General features: G+C 44.0%; 1 protein-coding gene across 1 annotated transcript in view; it reads left to right on the forward strand.

Moving 5' to 3' along the window:
- LOC121942505 (B-cell lymphoma/leukemia 11A-like) overlaps positions 1 to 18,911 on the forward strand; it is a 43,573-nt gene extending 24,662 nt beyond the window's left edge. The window contains exon 3 of the mRNA XM_042485724.1: positions 13,566 to 18,911. Within this exon, the coding sequence (XP_042341658.1) occupies positions 13,566 to 15,553 (1,988 nt within the window). The 3' untranslated portion in view covers positions 15,554 to 18,911. The remainder of the gene's footprint in view (positions 1 to 13,565) is intronic.
- Positions 18,912 to 19,169: the final 258 nt, after the last annotated feature.

The raw sequence follows: 19,169 nt of genomic DNA on the forward strand, positions 1-19,169 counted from the left end.
CTTCCAGGGCATTGCATTAGAAAGTGCTGCTGCACTGTTCAATGCACATGACAATAAACTACAGTACAGTTTAACACATTGCTTTAGCAAGAGTTCTGACCTCTTTATGTGGATACATGATATGCTCTGGTGAATGTGTGTAGTTGCATCATGCCTGGCTGTGTGTTCGTGTGTCTTGCCACTGCCTGTTAAGGAATGTCTGAGTTCATGGACCCTTTCTGTGCAGAAACAATGGCTCGAAGGTGGACTCAGTCTGCCATTCAACCAGTCAGTCAGTCAGTCTTTACATATGTGTGTCCTGTCCTGCAGCTGTCTGCGAATAAATCCTCTTGTCACCAAAGGCACACAGCTTTCTTCACGTATCCTGTTCATCAAGTCTTTGCGAGGTCGAAAAGCTCAATTTAACATTTCTCAAAGACGTGCACGTCAAGGGGGAGAGAAGGAATTTATTATTTTTGCTGATCGTTCCTCGACTGTTTGTACCTGTTACTGCTATCGTCTGTCAAAGTCTTTATCTCTCTGTCTGTCTCTTATTAGCTCAGTCTGTCTTATAATTTTTCATTTGCTTCTTATAACAAGCCCTCATAAAAATAAAATGTTGTAGGGCTTCACATATGCAACACATACTTGCACACTTACACAGCAACACCACACAGGTTTACTTAAACCTGATGACCTAATAGAAATAGCTCTTGCCCCCCCTCTTTTTTTGCCACTCTCCTTTTTCTGCTCCTCTGCTCCACCCTCCCCTCCTTCCCTCCCCAGGGTAGGTCGCTATAGCCCCCCTTATAAACATAGTGATCTATAGGAGCCCTAGACCCAGACAGATTTTTGGCATGGCTGTGCAGGTAGCATTCCAGCACGGTTTGAGATCTTAGGGCCCTAGCCTCGTTAAAAGCCTGATTTATGCTCTACAGCTGGGCACAAAGGAACCTACAGGTTGGCTACCTTAATTAATATCACGCTCGCTACTGCTTGGACCTATGCATGTTCCCGACACACCTCTAGGGAGAATAAGCGGAAGGGTCCACATGCTGTATTTTTAACAGGCCAGTGACAGTGTGGGTGTGCACAGGATGTAACTGAAAAGACACAGGTAGCTGTGTTAAACATTATTCAAAAGATTCATACAGTGCCATAACCTATCACTGATGTAAATGCAGATTTTGCCTTTTGTTGGAACACAGGGGGCTTTGGGTGTTAACTCTCTAGGCCACGCTAGGTCCTATTGTCCACCATTTTACCCGCCTCTCTTGAATTGCTGTGGTGGCTGATCAGACCACATGTCTTCAATTAGTAAGCAGGAATCTGGTACGGAGCGCCTCGGAGATGAAGAATTGTGTGGAGCGTGGCCTGCCATTGCCAAGCATATGGCCCATCCATCTTACGAACTGTTATTGATAGTAAACGTTACATGCAGATATTAACTGGCTGCATTCATCCCTGTTCTAAGCCTGCAGTCTTTTCTCTGGCGTGGTCTTGTGTCATTGGGGGGAAAAATATTGTGCACTGAAATGTAGAATACAACCTTGACTTGTTTGATTTGTTTGGGGTATTTGTCCAAGACAACATGTCATAAAGGTGTGGCTCTGGTTGGTATCAAGCCAGGGGGTTGCAGTTTTAAGTCTCTTTTCCATTGCACAAAACACAGACTAACATTCGCTAACATCTGGCTTTTGGTTTTGATGGGAAAGGTTACAATCGGCATTCACTCATGGGACAAATGACTCAGCAGTAATATTTATTGGCTCCAGCTCCAATCGGCAGTAATGGAAATATGCAACACGTTCTTATCCCAAGTTGTCACATATTGCCACTTTACAGTGGACATCCACATCTACATATCATGCTCTAGATGTCCTTCTGCATCTACTATTTACGTTCCGAGTTACGTTTACATTTGTGGTTATGTTTAGGTAACAAAAGCACATGGTAACCAACGCCGGGATGTCACCAAATGAGGAAGCACATGGTAAGGTGTAGGAAAAAAACATCACATGCAGATGGGAAGCGAACACCAGACTTCCGCCCTCTGAACAGGGACCATCATACTTCTTATATTGCGTCATTACGGCAGCATTTCAACCTGAGGTCATCAAGCAGTGTATAATGCTGCCGCAGCAGGTGCCGTCCAGCCATTTGGCTGTGTACAATACCACGGATGGTTCTGTCTGGCCACCTCCTCAGCTGATGTCCCACAGCGTATCAAGCAGATGTGAAAGGTGGCTTTGGCATCACAATGTCAAAAGCAACTGTATTTTAAGACTTCAGAATGAGAACGGGCTTGAATTTATTGACTGCAGTTTCGATCGGCTTAGATCGGCAGTGATGGAAGTACAGCACCTGGGTTAGTAGCACTAATTTTAACCCCTTTCAGTGTAAACACAGGCTGCTACAAAATATCATCTGCCCACGCAGCACTCGAACATTGTTCCAAAATTAGTCTGTACTGAGTTTGAGAGGAAGACTGAATAAGTAAGAGAGATAAAAAAAAAGACCACTATAACATTTTCACTGGCCTCTATGCTGCTTTCTACTGGTTAACTAACTTGTTTTTCGTACCATTCGTTTCATTGAATGTGACAAAAAAACAAAAAACAGAAAACCCTATTTATCTACATTCTGCTGTGGCGTGTACATGACTCTGGTTTACTGGCAATGGGAAAGCAGTGTATGGCCTATTTTAACAGCATTTCCCGGGTTGAAAAAACCTGCCTACATGCATTAATTTTGATCTTAAAAGGGTATTAGTGTCCAGTTCTTGCAGGGAAGCTCTGAAGGAAACATTTGTAGGTCACTTTGGATATCTGACCACTTCCTCGCTCTGCCACATCTCTTCCTGCTTCTTTCAGAATGTCTTGAAGGGGCTGAATTAGGGCTGAACAGGAGGCCATTTTGCAATTTTAATCAGGATTTGGAAAGCTCCTGGGTTGAGAAGTGGCCCAGCACTGTTTTCTCCTAGATGAATTAATAATGGAATGGGGAATGGAGGGTTGGATGAATGGATGATGGTGGGTTAGGGCATTGAGGTCTTGCTGTTTGTGGCCATGTCCTTATTTCAGGATCAGGGAACTTCATGTCCTAGACCATACTTTAACTTGTGACGCTGTACGGATATTTAAAAAAAATACACTGAACATGTGATATAATCAGTTTTCATCCAAAAGTCCGGACTTCAGTTTTGCGGTCACCTCGTGTACAAGCATATCTTTCTCGACTTCCCATTCCTCCATTTCGAAGGAAATTGGATTTGCGAGCTACATCTGACCCTGAGATACCCCTCGATCTAAAGAGTCTGGCTATTGATGCTCCCTTAACCACTCGACCACCGTGTGCACAGTCACACACAGCAGATGGGACGCGTGTTAAACCCTCAGCCTCCACAGCTCGGGGCCACGGGACACTCCAACACACTGGCCCTCTTGTTTTTAAAGTGCCATGTCCCTCCACAATGCCTTGAGGCTCGTATGCATAACGAACTGCTATGGTTGGCCCAAGCTCACATGCCCTGGTCCTCTCACCCTGAGGTGGTAGGGCAGGGTGAAAAATAACTGCATGTTTAAAACAGCCCTTGTTCACTGGCTAAATGATGGTCCATGCTTGAACGCTTCTGGGGCTTCTGTGTTCAGGAACAAACAACAAGGGTCAACATTAGTAGTGTCTTTCCAGACTTCCGCTTGAGCACCAGATCAGGAAAATGTGGTATTTATCTGGTGATCCAGGTGCATCTGGAACTCAAAACCCACCCCTAACCCACTCTACCTTCAGCTCCGTCCCACAGAAATCACGATAATGAGTATCTTTCTCTGTTTCGCCCCTCTCTTACATTTCCCTTTGACCGTTTTGTGTGTCTCACTTTCTCTGAAATATTATTTACAATGACGGAGCACCTCGGGCAGAGGTAGGAGGAGAGAAAAAAAAGACTTGTACACTCTGGCCTGATGGATTTTGAGATCTGCCCGTTGCTAAATGAGTGGGTGGAGAAGATGAGAGGTGTATCGTGGCACAGGTGTTAAAGTAGTGTGCCTTTCAGCTTAGGAAAAGAAAGATTTAGAGTGTATGTGCAAGTCTTTCAGAGGTAAAATAAGAAGGTGAGGGAGTGTTCATGTGTGAGGGTCAGTGTGTGTGTGTGTGTATGTGCGATTGTAAAAGACAGACCCACTTTAACCTCTCTCAGTGCTGTCATCAGAGCGTGTTAAGGAAATAGCGTGATGGAAGGAGGAGTAACAGGGGAGCATGCAGGCTGCATGAGGGACGGAGCGAGAGGGAGAGGGAATGACTCTATCCTCCAGACAGGCTGAAGTGTTTACTCAGTCCAGACAGACTCAGTGTGTGTGTATGTGTGTGTCTGTGTGTGTCTGGACTTCCATGAGCTCAGAGATACCCTGACTGCAGGTCTGTGCCTGTAGATCAGGCGAAGTCTCTAACCCTCACTGCCCACTCTTCCTTTTCAACTTTTCTTCACTCACTTGCTCTCTTTCTCTCTCTTTGTCTATCTTGCTCACTCACTCTCACGCTCCCCTCTCTTTTTCAACACTGCCTCCATCATTCAGCACTGTGGGCTCATAAGTGCCTCCTGACTTCATTTTCATTTCTTCTCTACTTTTTTATGTCCCACCCCGACCCTGTAGCAAAATTATTTCCGGCCATGTATTTGTATCATGCTATAGGCTTTAAGTGCTTGCTAGTAATTTCACATTATATGGTCCTTTCAGACGGTCTTCACGTTTTCAGGGTATTTGCCTTAAAAAGTCTTAAATGACTCAAATTCAAGTTTAGAAATATAAGGCCTTAAAAGTTATTAAAGATATACTATTCAGGATTTGCTATATAGTATACAAGGCAGGTGTATTCATCTGTAGAGACTGTGCCCTGTGCCTGTTTTTTTCTCTATATTCTGTGCTTGAGGCATTTTTGGGCGTGTACCCCTGCAGCACTCAGGTGAGGTTGGGGCTTTTTTAAAAAGAAAAAAAAAAGCTAGTGACCAGGTGCCAGACAGTGAGCAGCAGGAATCCAAGAGACACAGAGTCAAAAAGATGCAAATATAGAAAGCTAAAAATGCAAAACAAGCATTTTTACAAACAGTCACATACAATCCTGCATAGTATACCTTTAAAAAAAATCTTAAATTTGAATTTGTGAGGTCTTGTTTTTTTTGTCAAAATTAGTCAAGTTCTTTAAGCCTAGCACTAAAACAAGCCCTGTCTTTTTACTTAATATTTACACTCATCTGTAGTCAAAATGTAGATGAACACATTAACTCACTCTATTAACCATAAAACTCTTCCTCTACATTTTAATGCAAAGCTTGAATAAGATGAAGATTAGTTAAAAGGATTAAATATAAGTGTCAGATACCTGTAGACACCCTGTTTTTTGTAAGACTGCTGTGTGAAGGTGGAAAAGACAGTTTACCAGGATGGAAAGCCTCCTGTTTTTTAGAGGATGTGATAATATCGCACATCACTTGCCAGAAAATTCGATAGTGTTTAGAATGAGAGGAAGAAAAGGCATTCCTACTAAAGTGTCTTTGAGCAAGATAGTAAAATCATAGTTTATTCAAGGCTGCCGTGACCTACTGATGTTGTGGGGATAAATGAAGTACATGAAAAAATACTTTGGTATTCTCTAATGTGGATCTGCAGTAGGAAAATGAGGATAAAACAATGCTATCGTCCAGGTTTTTCTGCTGTTTTCTCTGTTGTAGCTGTTTGTTTTTTATGACAATATAACAGCGATTGACATGTTGACTGCTCATGATTTAGTCAGTGCTTCATATCGCTCAGAATATTCACCACTGAAGCTGTTGATGATCAGAGCTGTATAATAATGTGACTTCATATCGTCATAGCCTTTTTCCATGTGGTACTTGTGCGGCTCCGTCCGGTTCCCTGCATGTCTGTGAAGACTGAAGAGTGGGGGGAAAGCACAGAGGTCAGATACAGGGCCCTGTATGCTCCGGTGAAGCCGAATCGCGTCCTGGCAAATGGTATGCAGGCTCATAACGCGCTCCACTCGTCCAATAGCCAGAGACGAAACAGTTTTGACAGTGTCGAATGCCCTGCCCCGGGGGCCTTATCATCCTCCGCTGCTTGCCTGCCTCCCTCCCCTGTTTCTCTTCTCCTGATGCTATCTATCTGGAGATTTATGCAGAAATGTGCAGCTAGTCGACCTCCCTGGTCCCCCTCCATCCTTTCTGCGGGGACGCCAGCCTGTCATAAGCTGAGCTATGCAGAGATAGTGAAGCTCAGGCTGCTGGCCTCGTGTCTTACGGAGGCTTTCTTGTCTGTACACTTCAAACACGGATGATGCTTGTAAGGAAAGACAGCGGACGCTCTCATCTGAATGTTGCAGCCTGTACTCTGAAAGTAAAGAAGGCGAAAATGTCTGCACTATTGTATTCTATTGAATTCTATTTTATTCCGTTACATTCTTCATTAGCCTATTTTACTCTCTCCTCCTCCCCCTTAAGCTGCAGTTTATTGAGACGTATCTTTTCTTTGACAGAACACTTTTCACATTTCCCCTCTGAAGTGCTCAGAGACTCTTCGCCCATCTGGGATATTGCCCGGGTCCAAAAATACTCCTGCTTGATTAAGTCTTCTTATGTACCTGGATATGTGTGCTTAAACTGACACTTGGCAGTTTGCAGTTTTCTTTGATTCCACTCCTTTATTTAATACCTTCTCTGCCGAGTGTTGGCTTTTGTTGACGGCGGTTTGATCCTGTGAAGCGGATCCCAACTCAATAAATAATCTCTGCGGATGCTTACATAAGCGATGGTCCATTTAATTAGACTGGTTAAGCTTAGAAGCCCAGAGGTCTTTTCACTGTACCATTAGAGCCGGGATGAGAAACAACAGCGTGCGGCCTCCCACCGTCGCTGGTAAGCAGAGAGCAAATAATGATCTGCATCAGAGATGCGGCTGGCCCGAGCTATTATAAGGTCTGCCGGACCGAGCCGCACCCAAGCACGAAGCTGTCCAGCTGGGCTTAGTTGGGGTGGATGGGTAGATGGAGGGATAGACGGACAGACAGATAGGTGGGTGGATGGTCAGTTCAAATGCAGTTCAACCAAGAAAAGATGAAAGGGAGTAGGGTTACGCGGGGAAACAGCAAAGAGCGATGCTAATTTTGAAATGATTGTAGCAAGTGTGTTACACACTAATGTCCACACACACACACACACACATAAATGCATGCATACATGAGCACAGTCACGTGGTTATACTTGCTAACAATGAGCATGCATGCCTATTGGAGAGTCACACGCATGCATATGAAAAACACACTGTCCTCACACACACATTTGTCTATTGTGTATGGTGCATGCATTCATTGGCCCCTGTGTGGGTGCCATCTGTCCATAATGGTTTCTTAGTGGCGCCTCAGTTCCACTGTTGCTCTTATCAACTTTCAGGAGAAGGAGAAGGGGAGAGGAAAGGTAAGAAGTGTGAAAGTCTGATTGGAGACAAAGCCACAGCCAGCAGATTACTTTATCCTGGGCACAGGCCCTCAAAGACCACCATGCATCTTTATCTGGAGATCTGCCTCCTCCCCCCTTCTTGCTTGTTCTTGCCAGCTTCCCTTTTCTTGTCTCACTCTCCTTCCCCTCTCCGTTCTTTTTCTTACAGCCTCTTTCCACTTTTTTTTTACTTCTCTCCGTGTGTTTAGTGGTTAGTGGTCAGCTTCTCCCAATTGTGTGATGTGTGGCTCCAACACCAGCCAGGCCCCCAGTCCACATCGGGCTTGTAAAAAGGCAGGGGATTTAGGCCTTTGCTCTATTTCCCTGGCTGGCTTTCTGTTTAGTAAACCGTATTTCCTGCATCCGGCTTTGTCTCAGGAACAAGTGTTGGTCAAACAAGCCTTTTGTCTGTGGCCAGTGGCTGAGTGCACCACAACGAGTCTGGCCCGGGACAAAGAAGTGAGTGTGTGTGAGGCTGTGGCAGGGAAACAGACAAACAGAGAGGTAGAGAAGTGAGGAGGAAGGTCAAGGCCAGCCAGCTGCTCTATCAGGTATTTACACAAATAGGAGACAGATGCAGGGACTGATGAAACTTCTCTGGGTGATAACATATATGAAACACTGATGAATGCAATAAAATAAAAGCCAAACACATTTGCTGGTACTCTTAGTGCTTAACCCATACAGACATGTACCTAAACTATAAATCTGTTCAGCGTTTCCTGTGCAGGCATTAGTCGGTGGTTATTTGTAGTAGTAATAGCCTCATCACTGCTCTGTCCAGCTCATGCTGTATTTCCGTCCTCACCTTGTTGAACATTTTCACAAGAAGAAGGACCAGGATGAAAATTTACAGTCTGTCGAAATCAGTGGGATATTTAACAATAATAGGTTTGAGCACTGAGTTCTTGTAGGGCAAAATTTATTAATCTTTCTTGACCAATTAATGGACTGCAATCTTTCTAGCTCCACCTGTTAGTATCATGACAGCAAACTTTCAATTAGTTTTAAATGCATGTGTCCCCTTGTATCATTCTGTGTCCCCTCTCTAAATTCTGAGGTTTTGTGGGTCCTTGAACGCAGTGCATGCAGAACTCTCCATTAGTTCTTTTTTTCCTCAGCAGCAGTTTGTGACTCGTGGAGTGGATAATTGATATGTCGATGCGGTCAGAGCTGATCTGATCAGATCAGATAGATGAATGAGAGGAGCAGAATTCACTTTCACCATGCCTGGGGTCGCTACATCTGTGCCCAGAGTATGCTCTGCACTCTGATACTGTGGTGCTGTGGCAAAGCAAGACGGCTTTATTTGTATAGCACATTTTATTAAACAGGGCAATTCAAAGTGCTTTGCACAGCAATTAAATATAAGACATATCAAAGAGTAAATAGATAACATATAAATGTTAAAATGAATTACTAAATGATTCATAATTTTTAAATCAAAATTTAAAAATGGCAAAAGTGCAGACAACAGGGGCAAGATAAAAAGATTACTTAAAATGATTTAAAATCAAGTCGTAAAAATAAGTTTGGGCAAGTGGGCAACTATGAATACCAGATGTATATATATTCCAATACCACTCCAAATGAACAATCCATCCCAAAACTAGAAAATGTGTTTGTGGAGGCAGATGCTTTAATCATGGCACCACAGATATGTGAAAGTTTCAGAAAAATTGGAATGGGACAGTTCTGATGGTACCATCCATAACTTTTGACAATGGAAACACAAAAATAATCGTTCTAATGTGTAAAAACTAAATTGGACTGCTGGGTGGAAACAATACTAAAGCTGCTCTCACACTCTGAAACCCCTGATGAGTGATTTTCGTTCCCTAGTTTAACAGTTCTTCTCCGCTTAGACCTTCAAGTCAGGTGAAAGTCATGCAGACAAATTAAGAAAATGCAGGACACTGGAGAAGAGCTCTAATGGGCGCCTTGGATTCTCCGCTAATTCCCCACCTTCTTCCTCAACCTGTCCTCTCCTGCTTCCCCCTTCACCTCTGTCCAATCCCTGACTGTGAATACCCTAATGACATAAACAGAGTAGTAATCACATTAACGCCAGATACGGCTGAGGCACTCTTAAGAGGCACTGTATTGACAACCCTCCGTCTTCCCAAGGCACTCACTCCAACACCTATAAACACTTATGAATATTGGCAAAGACCTGCTATTAGCATAATCACTTTTCAGGTGTGTGTGAGTGCTCCTGAGCCTCGGGGCGACTGAGAGCTTTGGGGAAATGGCGGTGACATGCCACACCTTCCTCTTCCTCCTTTTGGAAGGGCCTGCAAGCTAATCCTGTTAGCTTGTTCCTCCATTAGCTAAATGACCAATATCAGTGAGAGCTGCGTGGTCACACCAGGACGGCCTGAGCCTGCCATCAGGCTTGGTCAAGGACAAAACAAAAAAACAGAAAGATGGAGGTCAAGCCAAAGTCTGATACTTTTTTTGGAAGTACGGCTGGAAAGTTTGAAGACGATCAATAGATGGTGGGTCTGATTGAGAGATGAGGCAGGAAGAGGCAGTTGATGACAGTTTTTTTAACGCATCGTTAACCTGCCAACACTGGGTCAAGGTCATGGTTGTCTTGACGTCTGTTGTTTTGTTTGTTTGTGTTTTGGCTGAGGGGATAAAGGGGGAAGGGGGTGGTATAGTTTGTGGTGATTGAGTGAGTGAGTGTCAGACTGGCGTTTGGGGGTTGGGTCACCAACAATAGAGCAATCTGCATGAGCAAAGTGTACATGATGCCTCAGCCTCCTAGACTGCTTGTGTGTGTTGCTTTGTCTGGTCAACGCCGCTGTCTGGTGCGGCCGATTGAATGTGGTGTCAGCAGCAGAAGGCAGCCATATCTGCCGTTTAAGGCGCCATAATTTCCCCCTTGCCCTTGCGTCAGACGGCCTTGTGCTTTTTCGTTTGAGCCCCGGATCATATTCTCGGCCTGATCGCGGTGCACTGTGTCCGTTAGACACCATAATAGCCTCCCCGTGCTTTGTGTTGCAATGTGCTGAAATGGCTTTGAAGGGAGTTGTTAACCCGCCCTTTCTCTTCCCTCTACATCTCTGCTCTGCTGCTTTGCTTCTTTATATTTCTCTTTTTCCTGATTCTTACACTTTTTTTCTGCTCCTGATCCTCCTGCCCCTTCTCACTTCTCCTATATGCCTCTGCCCCCCCCCCAAAAAAGTCCCCTCTTTCAGCCCTCTGCCATGAAATGGCAGCTAAGGGGTTGTCAGTGTGGTTTCTCCTCTCTGCTGATCCTATTTCAAAGGGACCTGGAGATCCAGCATTAGCCCCAGCTCTCCTGCTCTCCAGCCCCTAACTCTCCACAGACTTAGAGTTAATGGAAGGAGAGAAACAGACAGAGAGAGCGAGAGGGAGCTCTCCTTTATTCCATTAGAGGACAGGCTCGTTTATAAGATCATCCTTTCTCACTTGCACAGTTCTCTGCTCTCTCTTACTAGCAAAAAAAAACCCTTCAAGGCCGTCAAACGCCTTGTCAGAATGTCTTTTCTCCTTTTGAATATGTGTCCTTCCATCCCTTTGAGGACAGCTATCAAGGACAATTGCGGGCTTATTTAGATATCCTCTTTGCCGTTGTTGTGAATCTGGCTCTGCTTCGGCTTGTTGATGCCCATCAATGTGTCCACTGCCTGGATGGGAATAACAATTATTGTCGCTGCTTCTAGCACGAGCACAGGTTGTCAAACGTCCAAAGATGGACTTGTGATTGCATAGCGCAAGACATGCTGTTTTTGATACATAAGAAAATGAATTGACTAGCGGCTTTGAAGTGCTGTGTTGTGGCTCCTGCGTCCTTCAGAAACGTGGCGGGTTGTCATTAGGAGTGTCCCCTTCACGCCACACTTCTCTCCCTACTTCGCTCCCTTCCTTTTTCCCCCCCTGCCTCTTTTTTTCACTTCCGCGATCCCTCAGTGCTTTTTCTCCTCTGACGGACGCGGCAGTGTCTCGCAGGAGAAGACGACATTCTGGCCAGCCTCCCCATCTCTGTCTCTTCACAATAACAGAAAAAAAAATCATCTATTTTCCTCCTCATGCATATGCACCCTGATCACACATTAAGGCAGGGTTCAGGAAGTGTGTTTGGGCTGCAAATCAAAGCAAAGTGAACAGGAGAGGCCAGGTTATTGCAACCGTTTTACGAGTGATATGGGGCTTTCTATTTAAAGCCATAAAAACACACACATAATCAGGAAACATACATATAGCCAAAGCCAGTGTAATGGGCACATTTTATTTGTGCTTATGAGCGAGGGAGCAAAAACGTGTATGGGCAAATGGCTTTTTTATGATGGAAAAATTCCATAGTGGGTCAAAGCCCCTTGCAGGTGGCAGCAATTAACTGTAATTTTTGCAGATTGTAATGATCCATAATTTACCAGTATACCCCCCCCTCCAACTCTTTTCAGTCAAGAGAAAAAGGTTTGCGTGGAGGTTTGATTGGGTGCACATTTTATGCCGTGTTCTGGTCTTTAAGTGAGATTGTTGTGGTGGCGGACACATGAGATAGAAAGGAGAACCACAAAATACCAATCTGTTCCGTCTATTGCTCACCCACAACATCCCTCTTTTTCTCTCAGCAGCCGTCTTCTCTGTCTGCCCCTTCTTCACCCCTTTGTCTCTCAGCCACAGCAGGCTTAAAACATGCAAGACTGTCCATCCGACATCTTAGGGATCGTTCATAGTCGCAATCACACACACACACACACACACACACACACACACACTCACACGTGGCCTATCTCCGTCTCTCCCTCTCTCTTGTTCTTCCCTCTTGAGCACAGTATGGCCATGGTTTTGGGTTCACTGTCTGCAAATGACTTCAGAAAAATGCCCTCCAGTGAAAAAAGAAAAAAAAAAGAGAAGAAAGGATAAGAAAGGCAAAAGATGAAAGAGGGAGCACATTTGCAAGTGGCGGATGCTTCTTATTTTGCATATCTCTCACTTCTGCTTTCCCCTTCTTCTCCTTTTCTATTCACCTGAGAGGATTTAAATAAATCCATAAAGCATGAAATATCAGAAATAGAAAAGTAATGCATGAAATGCATTTTCATAGGCGCCTCCCCACCCACACACAAACACTCATACACAATTTTCCCCTTCGCTTCTTTGCGCCGCGAAATGTGTGTTTTTTGTGATAAACGCTGGTACAATTTATTAACATGTGACCTCTTATTTGTATTCAGCATTAATATGCAGCATCAGATACATGTCCCACTTTAGCCTTGCTAATTCTGTAAACACGGCATTGGAGGGAAGATGAGTGTGTTTAACGAGATTAGGCGTGCATTGTCAGGCAAATCTCCGGTCAGTGTGCAAGTGCTATTGAAAGTCAATTATTGTTTGAAATATTCCTGTGCCTTCTCAACTGTGTAAATTGTGTATTTGCTGCCTGAGATACCTCTCATTATTGTTTTATTCATTCTTTTTTAAAGGAGCTACTGCAAGCGAATGGCAGTTTAAAAAAATACATTCAATATTTAAATGCATATTTAGTCTATCACATTTGTGTTATATTTCAGCTGAGATTTTATTTGTTTTAAATGCAATGTGGTAAGATGCTCAATGATCACAAAAGTAAAAGGGAAAAATTATGTTTAGTGTTAAGAGAAACTATTTTTATCCAATTTTGTTTCCATTTCAAGATTTTGTAAATAATCACAGTCATTTTTGGCCAGAAATAACTGATGATGCAATGGGCTTTTAATTTGGCATTGCTAGAATATAAAAACGATACAGTCCATTTCAAATACAAACCGTTTCTCTAGTTTTTGATGATCATATTGGACATTTTGTTCCATATTGTAATGTCAATTGAATCAGATTTGGCTGTTCAGTAAGAATATTTGATTACTTTTTCTATTTTTAACTTTAAAAGTGACTTCTTATGTAGTAAAAAACGGAGGCTTAACTTGATGCAATCTTAGTTGACTAAGAAGACTAATCTAATCTCCAAACCTCACTTTGTCAGTGAAGTGTATGGTGTAATAGCAGTTGGTTGTTTCAATAATGTTTTTTAAATAATTTTTAACTGGTCAGTTAAAATGGTTGTGTCTCTCTGTGTCCCCTCTTTCAGATAAAGATGAGCCCAGCAGCTACACCTGCACCACCTGTAAGCAGCCCTTCACCAGTGCCTGGTTCCTGCTCCAGCATGCCCAGAACACCCACGGCTTCCGCATCTACCTGGAGAGCGAACCCGGCAGCCCCCTCACCCCCCGCGTGGCTGCAGCTCCAGGGATGGGGGGTGACTGTGCCTCCTCTCAGCCTCCCCTCCATGCTGTCCACTTGGCGGATGGCAGTCCTTACAGCCTCCTGAGGATGCCCGGCTCTGGCTCTGGCAGGGATTCGGCGTCCACGCCTCGCGAGGGCCGTTACCCCAGAACACCGCCACTGTTCAGCCCGCCCCCACGCCACCACCTCAGCCCCGATGACCTGGCTTTGGCAACACACCATCCCAGCGCCTTTGACAGGGTGATGAGGCTCAACTCAGTGCCATTAGAGGCCCCTCCAATGGACTTCTCTAGACGTCTACGTGAGCTGGCAGGGAACGCCACAGGAGCTTCCCCGCCACTCTCTCCTAACAGGCCCAGCCCTATGCAACGGCTGCTGCAGCCATTCCAGCCAGGTTCAAAGCCTCCATTTTCAGCCACGCCGCCCCTCTCCACTTCTCAGTCACCATCTGGCTCACGCTCCACCCCCAATGCCATTTCCAACACCGCCCAGCCAGGCACACCTCTCAAGGCAAAGTCTTGTGAGTTCTGCGGAAAGACCTTCAAGTTCCAGAGCAACCTAATTGTTCACCGGCGGAGCCACACGGGGGAAAAGCCATTCAAGTGTCACCTGTGTAACCACGCCTGCACCCAGGCCAGCAAACTGAAACGACACATGAAGACGCACTGTCAGAACAAGTCTTCTGTGCTCAACGCCAAGTCAGATGACGGCCTCTCCACTGCGAGCTCCCCTGAACCCGGTACCAGTGATCTCATGGGCAGTGCCACAGATGCTCTCAAGTCAGTGGTGGCCAAGTTCAAGAGTGAGAACAATGGCCTGATGCCTGAAAATGGAGAAGAAGAGGAGGACGAGGAGGAGGAGGAGGAAGAGGAAGAAGAAGAGGAGGAGGAAGAGGAGGAAGAAGAAGACGAGGATGGAGAGGAGGAGGAAATTGAGACTAAGCCAGGAGTCGGAGAAGAAGGGGAGGGAAGGAATGACTATCGTTTCAGCCTGCGGCTAGAGGGAGCCCGCCACCACCAGAATAGTGAGGCACTGCACCCACACCGCCGGAGCTCGTCCCAGGAGCCCGGTGACGAGGACTCGGCCATGGAGTCAGATCGAGCAGATGATGGAAGCACCACTACCATGAACGGCCTGGGACCTTTATCCACAGACAGCCTGTCCAGGAAGCTGCTGAGTGGAAGGGTAAGCCCCGGCTCCCTCAGTCCCCTCTCCAAGCGCATCAAGGTGGAGAAAGACCTCGATCCCCCCACGCCCACTATCCCGAACACGGAGAACGTGTACTCCCAGTGGCTTGCTGGCTATGCTGCCTCACGACAACTCAAGGACCCCTTCATCAGCTTCACAGGTGGGGACTCCAGACAATCGCCCTTTGCCTCCTCATCTGAGCACTCGTCAGAAAATGGCAGCTTGCGCTTCTCCACTCCGCCCGGTGAACTTGACGGAGAGCGGGCTGCTTCAGGACGCAGCGGCACCGGCAGCGGGGCCAGCACTCCCCACGGCGGCAATGGGAACGGCCGGCCGAGCTCTAAGGACGGCCGCCGCAGTGACACCTGCGAGTTTTGCGGCAAGGTGTTCAAGAACTGCAGCAACTTGACAGTGCACCGACGCAGCCACACGGGAGAGCGGCCCTACAAGTGTGAGCTGTGCAGCTACGCGTGCGCCCAGAGCTCAAAGCTCACCCGCCACATGAAGACCCACGGACAGATGGGCAAGGACGTGTACAAATGTGAAATCTGCCACATGCCTTTCAGTGTATACAGCACTCTGGAGAAACACATGAAGAAGTGGCACAGCGACCGCCCTCTGGCTAATGACATTAAGACTGAGTAGGCAAAGAGCAGCATGCTGGCAGCTCTCTCTCTTTCAGCTCCCCCAGCTAAAAAGCGACCCTGGCTAACTAGCCAATAAGTGAGGGGAAAGGACAACAGGGTTAGACACCAGTACACGGTACAGCCCTGTTATCATCCCCGACTGGAAAAAGCTGAATGCATGATCCATCATTGGGGCAATACTATTGCATCAAAACTTTTGAGCCTTTCTATTGTGCAATAATTTACACGTTTTGTATTTTTTGTAACTGGACAGCATGCTCGGTGTGTTTTGGCTACTTAGAGAGAAAATTGTCCTCGGCTGGTGGGTTTGGTTGTACATGTGTTGCTGTTTTGATTTCTTCAACGTAAAAAAAAAGCTAGTTATGAGAACCCATGCTGCATACAGTGCATACTGTTTTACATATCATGTACAGTTTTGTGTTCAAACATAGTGGACAGTGTCATAATATCGAAAACATCAAGACAAGCAGGGTCACACTTAAAACTGATCTTTGTGAAAGATTTTCCATGCAAGATTGAGATAAGATTATATATATAAATATATAGAAATTGGGCTGCCTATGAAAGGCACAAGCGCCATTAAATATTTCTTTGACAAACAGCAATGAAATTAACAGTATGGTGTGAAATGACAACAAAGAGTGCCTTGGATATTTTACCTGCATTAGTTAATCCTCCTTTTTGCTATAAGCTCGGAGTTTCAGCTAGAGAAGATTACATTTTTGTGCACATATGGAATAAGCAGGTCCTTGCATCAAGCACCTGTGCAACCCTGTTGTTTTGTGACTTAGCGGAGCATAAGGAACCAGCTGAAACGAAAAAGAAAAAAAAAATATGTGTACCTCTGGTAAATCATTTATCTGCCTGACTCATGTATATTATTCTCCAGATTATGATTCTGTTTACTGGCATGTTACATGCTAAAAAAAGGAGTAGGTGTGTAGAGTTTTTGGTCTAGGTGTTTATGTTTTTCCGGTACGTGTGTACCACACTGAGAGGGTAGTCTGACGAGTTGTTTTTAACCAACGTAAAGCTCTTAATTTTCCAGAGTGTTTATTTTCTTTGAAAATTAAAAGTTTGCAGTTTTTATTTTGTAGGTAGCACAGAATTATGTTTTCTTCTGTGTCAGTCAGGCAGCAGTGTAGCCAGCAGCCACTTGGAGACCAGAGTGGGTTTTTTTAGTTAAGCCAGACAGATTTTGGGGTGAGGGTGGGGGGTTAGGGTGGGTGTCTGAGGGTAAGGGTAGCAGGGTGGGTGTGGGTTGACCAGGTGTCGCTACAATTCAATTGTTATGTCCTTATAGCGCTTATTCTCTTTACCGCATTAGAAGTTAGGAACCCTTAAGTAATCTGAAACATTTTTATTAACTCACATTGGAAACGATCAAAAAAAAATCAACAAATTTCCCCCTTCTACACATTTTTTTAAAAGTCAATTTTACATGTTTTGTGTTCTTTTCAGTTAAAATGCTCTAGACTTCATTGTGGTATTTTTTTAAAATCTCCATCACCAGTCATTGTTGAAGATATAGCACTTGTCACTCTGCCTTGGATTCTGTATCTGTCTCTCTAATCGGAGGTACAGTCGGTTGAGTATAAAATGAGGACCGGATTTCAGATCTGGGACTACCTACGTGCACTGTTCAATTTTCCCAGTTTACAGTCGGACGCTCAAGGGAAAAAACTTGCTCTTATGCTGACAGATTAGTTTGGTGTCATTGCTTTGCATTAAAAAAATAAAAAGAAAAAAAAAGAGAAAGAACTAGAAACTGTTGCCAGCCATGTCTCCTCCTGAGAGCCAAACATCACTTTGGCTCTCGGGGGTATCAATGCAGGAACCGCCATAGAAATATCCTGCTTCATACCAACTATAGAAATATACCGCTCAGTACAGAAAGATCTACAAATTTGATTTAAAAAGATAAGTAAATTGTGTTGTTGAGTTTTTAAAGTAACACTTCAATATCTTTAGGGGAGAACCTTATTTAAATTTTGTTTTCTTTTTTTGTTTTTTTAAATTCTCTTTTCTGTCTTGGTGACATCCGGGACTTGATCACTATGTAATGAACTGTAATGAACGTGTCTCTCATCTTTTCTGCCTTTACTATACACTTCAGGTTGAACAAAAATTTGCATCGGGGAGAGATTTATGATATATAAATATATAGAGAGAACTTAAAACACATAGGAAAATGCACACTCATGTAAGTTCCTATGTTCAAAACACATTTATGGTCTACTTTTTTCCTGTATTTAGAATGGTATTTAAAATTAATGTTCACTTAGTGTAGGCACTTATAGTATTTATGTTGGAGCCTGTATTTTTAACTGTTTTGCCTGTACTCTTTAAAGGTTTCAATGTACCCTTTTTTTCTGTAGTGAAAAAAATCCCAACAAGCTGCCACCGTATATTTTCTTAATTTGGCAGGATAATATAGTGTGAATAATTTGTATGCTTGAAAATAAGTATGTTTTTGAAAAATAAAATGTTGTGGAGTTTCCCAAGGGGTGAAAGGTCATGTAATGGCCTTTTCAGGCAGTCCCGCTGGAGTGACCACAATGAGGTAAAAACAGGTGGTTGTACATATCTTTTTAGTTTGTTTTATATATTTTTCTCTCCTGCCATTTTATATGCAGTAATACAAGCTATTGTTGGGTTTTCTCGGTAGCCAACTTTTTACTGTCCTTGAACATGTACCACCTGATAACATTCCAGCCGTTTTTTGAAAAAGACCTTTTGTCATATGCAATCAATCCAACATCAATCTGAAAAAACATTTTTTCTTTTTTTTTTTGCTACAGTTTTGTTATTTTGAATTTTGTTTTTCATTGCCAAAAGAACCATGGTGCTTTATAATTTAAATATGGTACATCTCATATGCAAGGCATATTCTAAATATACCAGAAATCATAGAAAGAAAAAAGTTTGGTACATGTTATCATTGCTGATGGTACTGAGGTACATTTGAGTTTTCAGCCTGATTTCATCCTGTGTTCTGTATTTACTCTCAAGCTATTTGTTCTGAACTGAACTTGAAGTTGACCTACGGCATTGGTCGACATTATTTATTATGACTATACACACACACACATGCTCTGTTCAGAACGGAGTCACTGCAAAACAAATCAGTTTGTTTTTCTCCCTCCTGATGAATTGTGATGGCTTAATTTCTCTGTTTGATGACCAAAGGTCATTGGCCGACATTCATGAGTTCTTGCTCGACTTACAGATTTTTTGTTGTTGTTGTTTTTTCAGTTACGGAGATGCCACTCTATTTTCAGCTGTTGTCTGCATTACTCTCTTCACTCAGCCATTTTGTCTTGAAAAAAATAAAAAGTATTACATACATATCTGAATTTGGTGCTTTTGTTTTTTATTGTGGTTTGCATAGTTACTCAGTGTCTGCCAAAAAAACAGTAAGTGAGGATTGCGGATTACAACCAGCTGAAAACTTCTCCCAGTTCAAATTATCCGCAGAGGTCTCTTCCAGACCAGTTTGACATGTCGGAGACAGGCCACCAGCCGAGCACCTGCTAATGTGTGCTAAACTTTTTTCTCTGATAACTAGGCTCCAGCCCCCCAGCAGCCCTTAAGAGGACAAGTTGCTATGGCCA

This window comes from Plectropomus leopardus, chromosome 4, assembly GCF_008729295.1.
Source record: "Plectropomus leopardus isolate mb chromosome 4, YSFRI_Pleo_2.0, whole genome shotgun sequence".
NCBI classification, from domain to species: Eukaryota; Metazoa; Chordata; class Actinopteri; order Perciformes; family Serranidae; genus Plectropomus; species Plectropomus leopardus.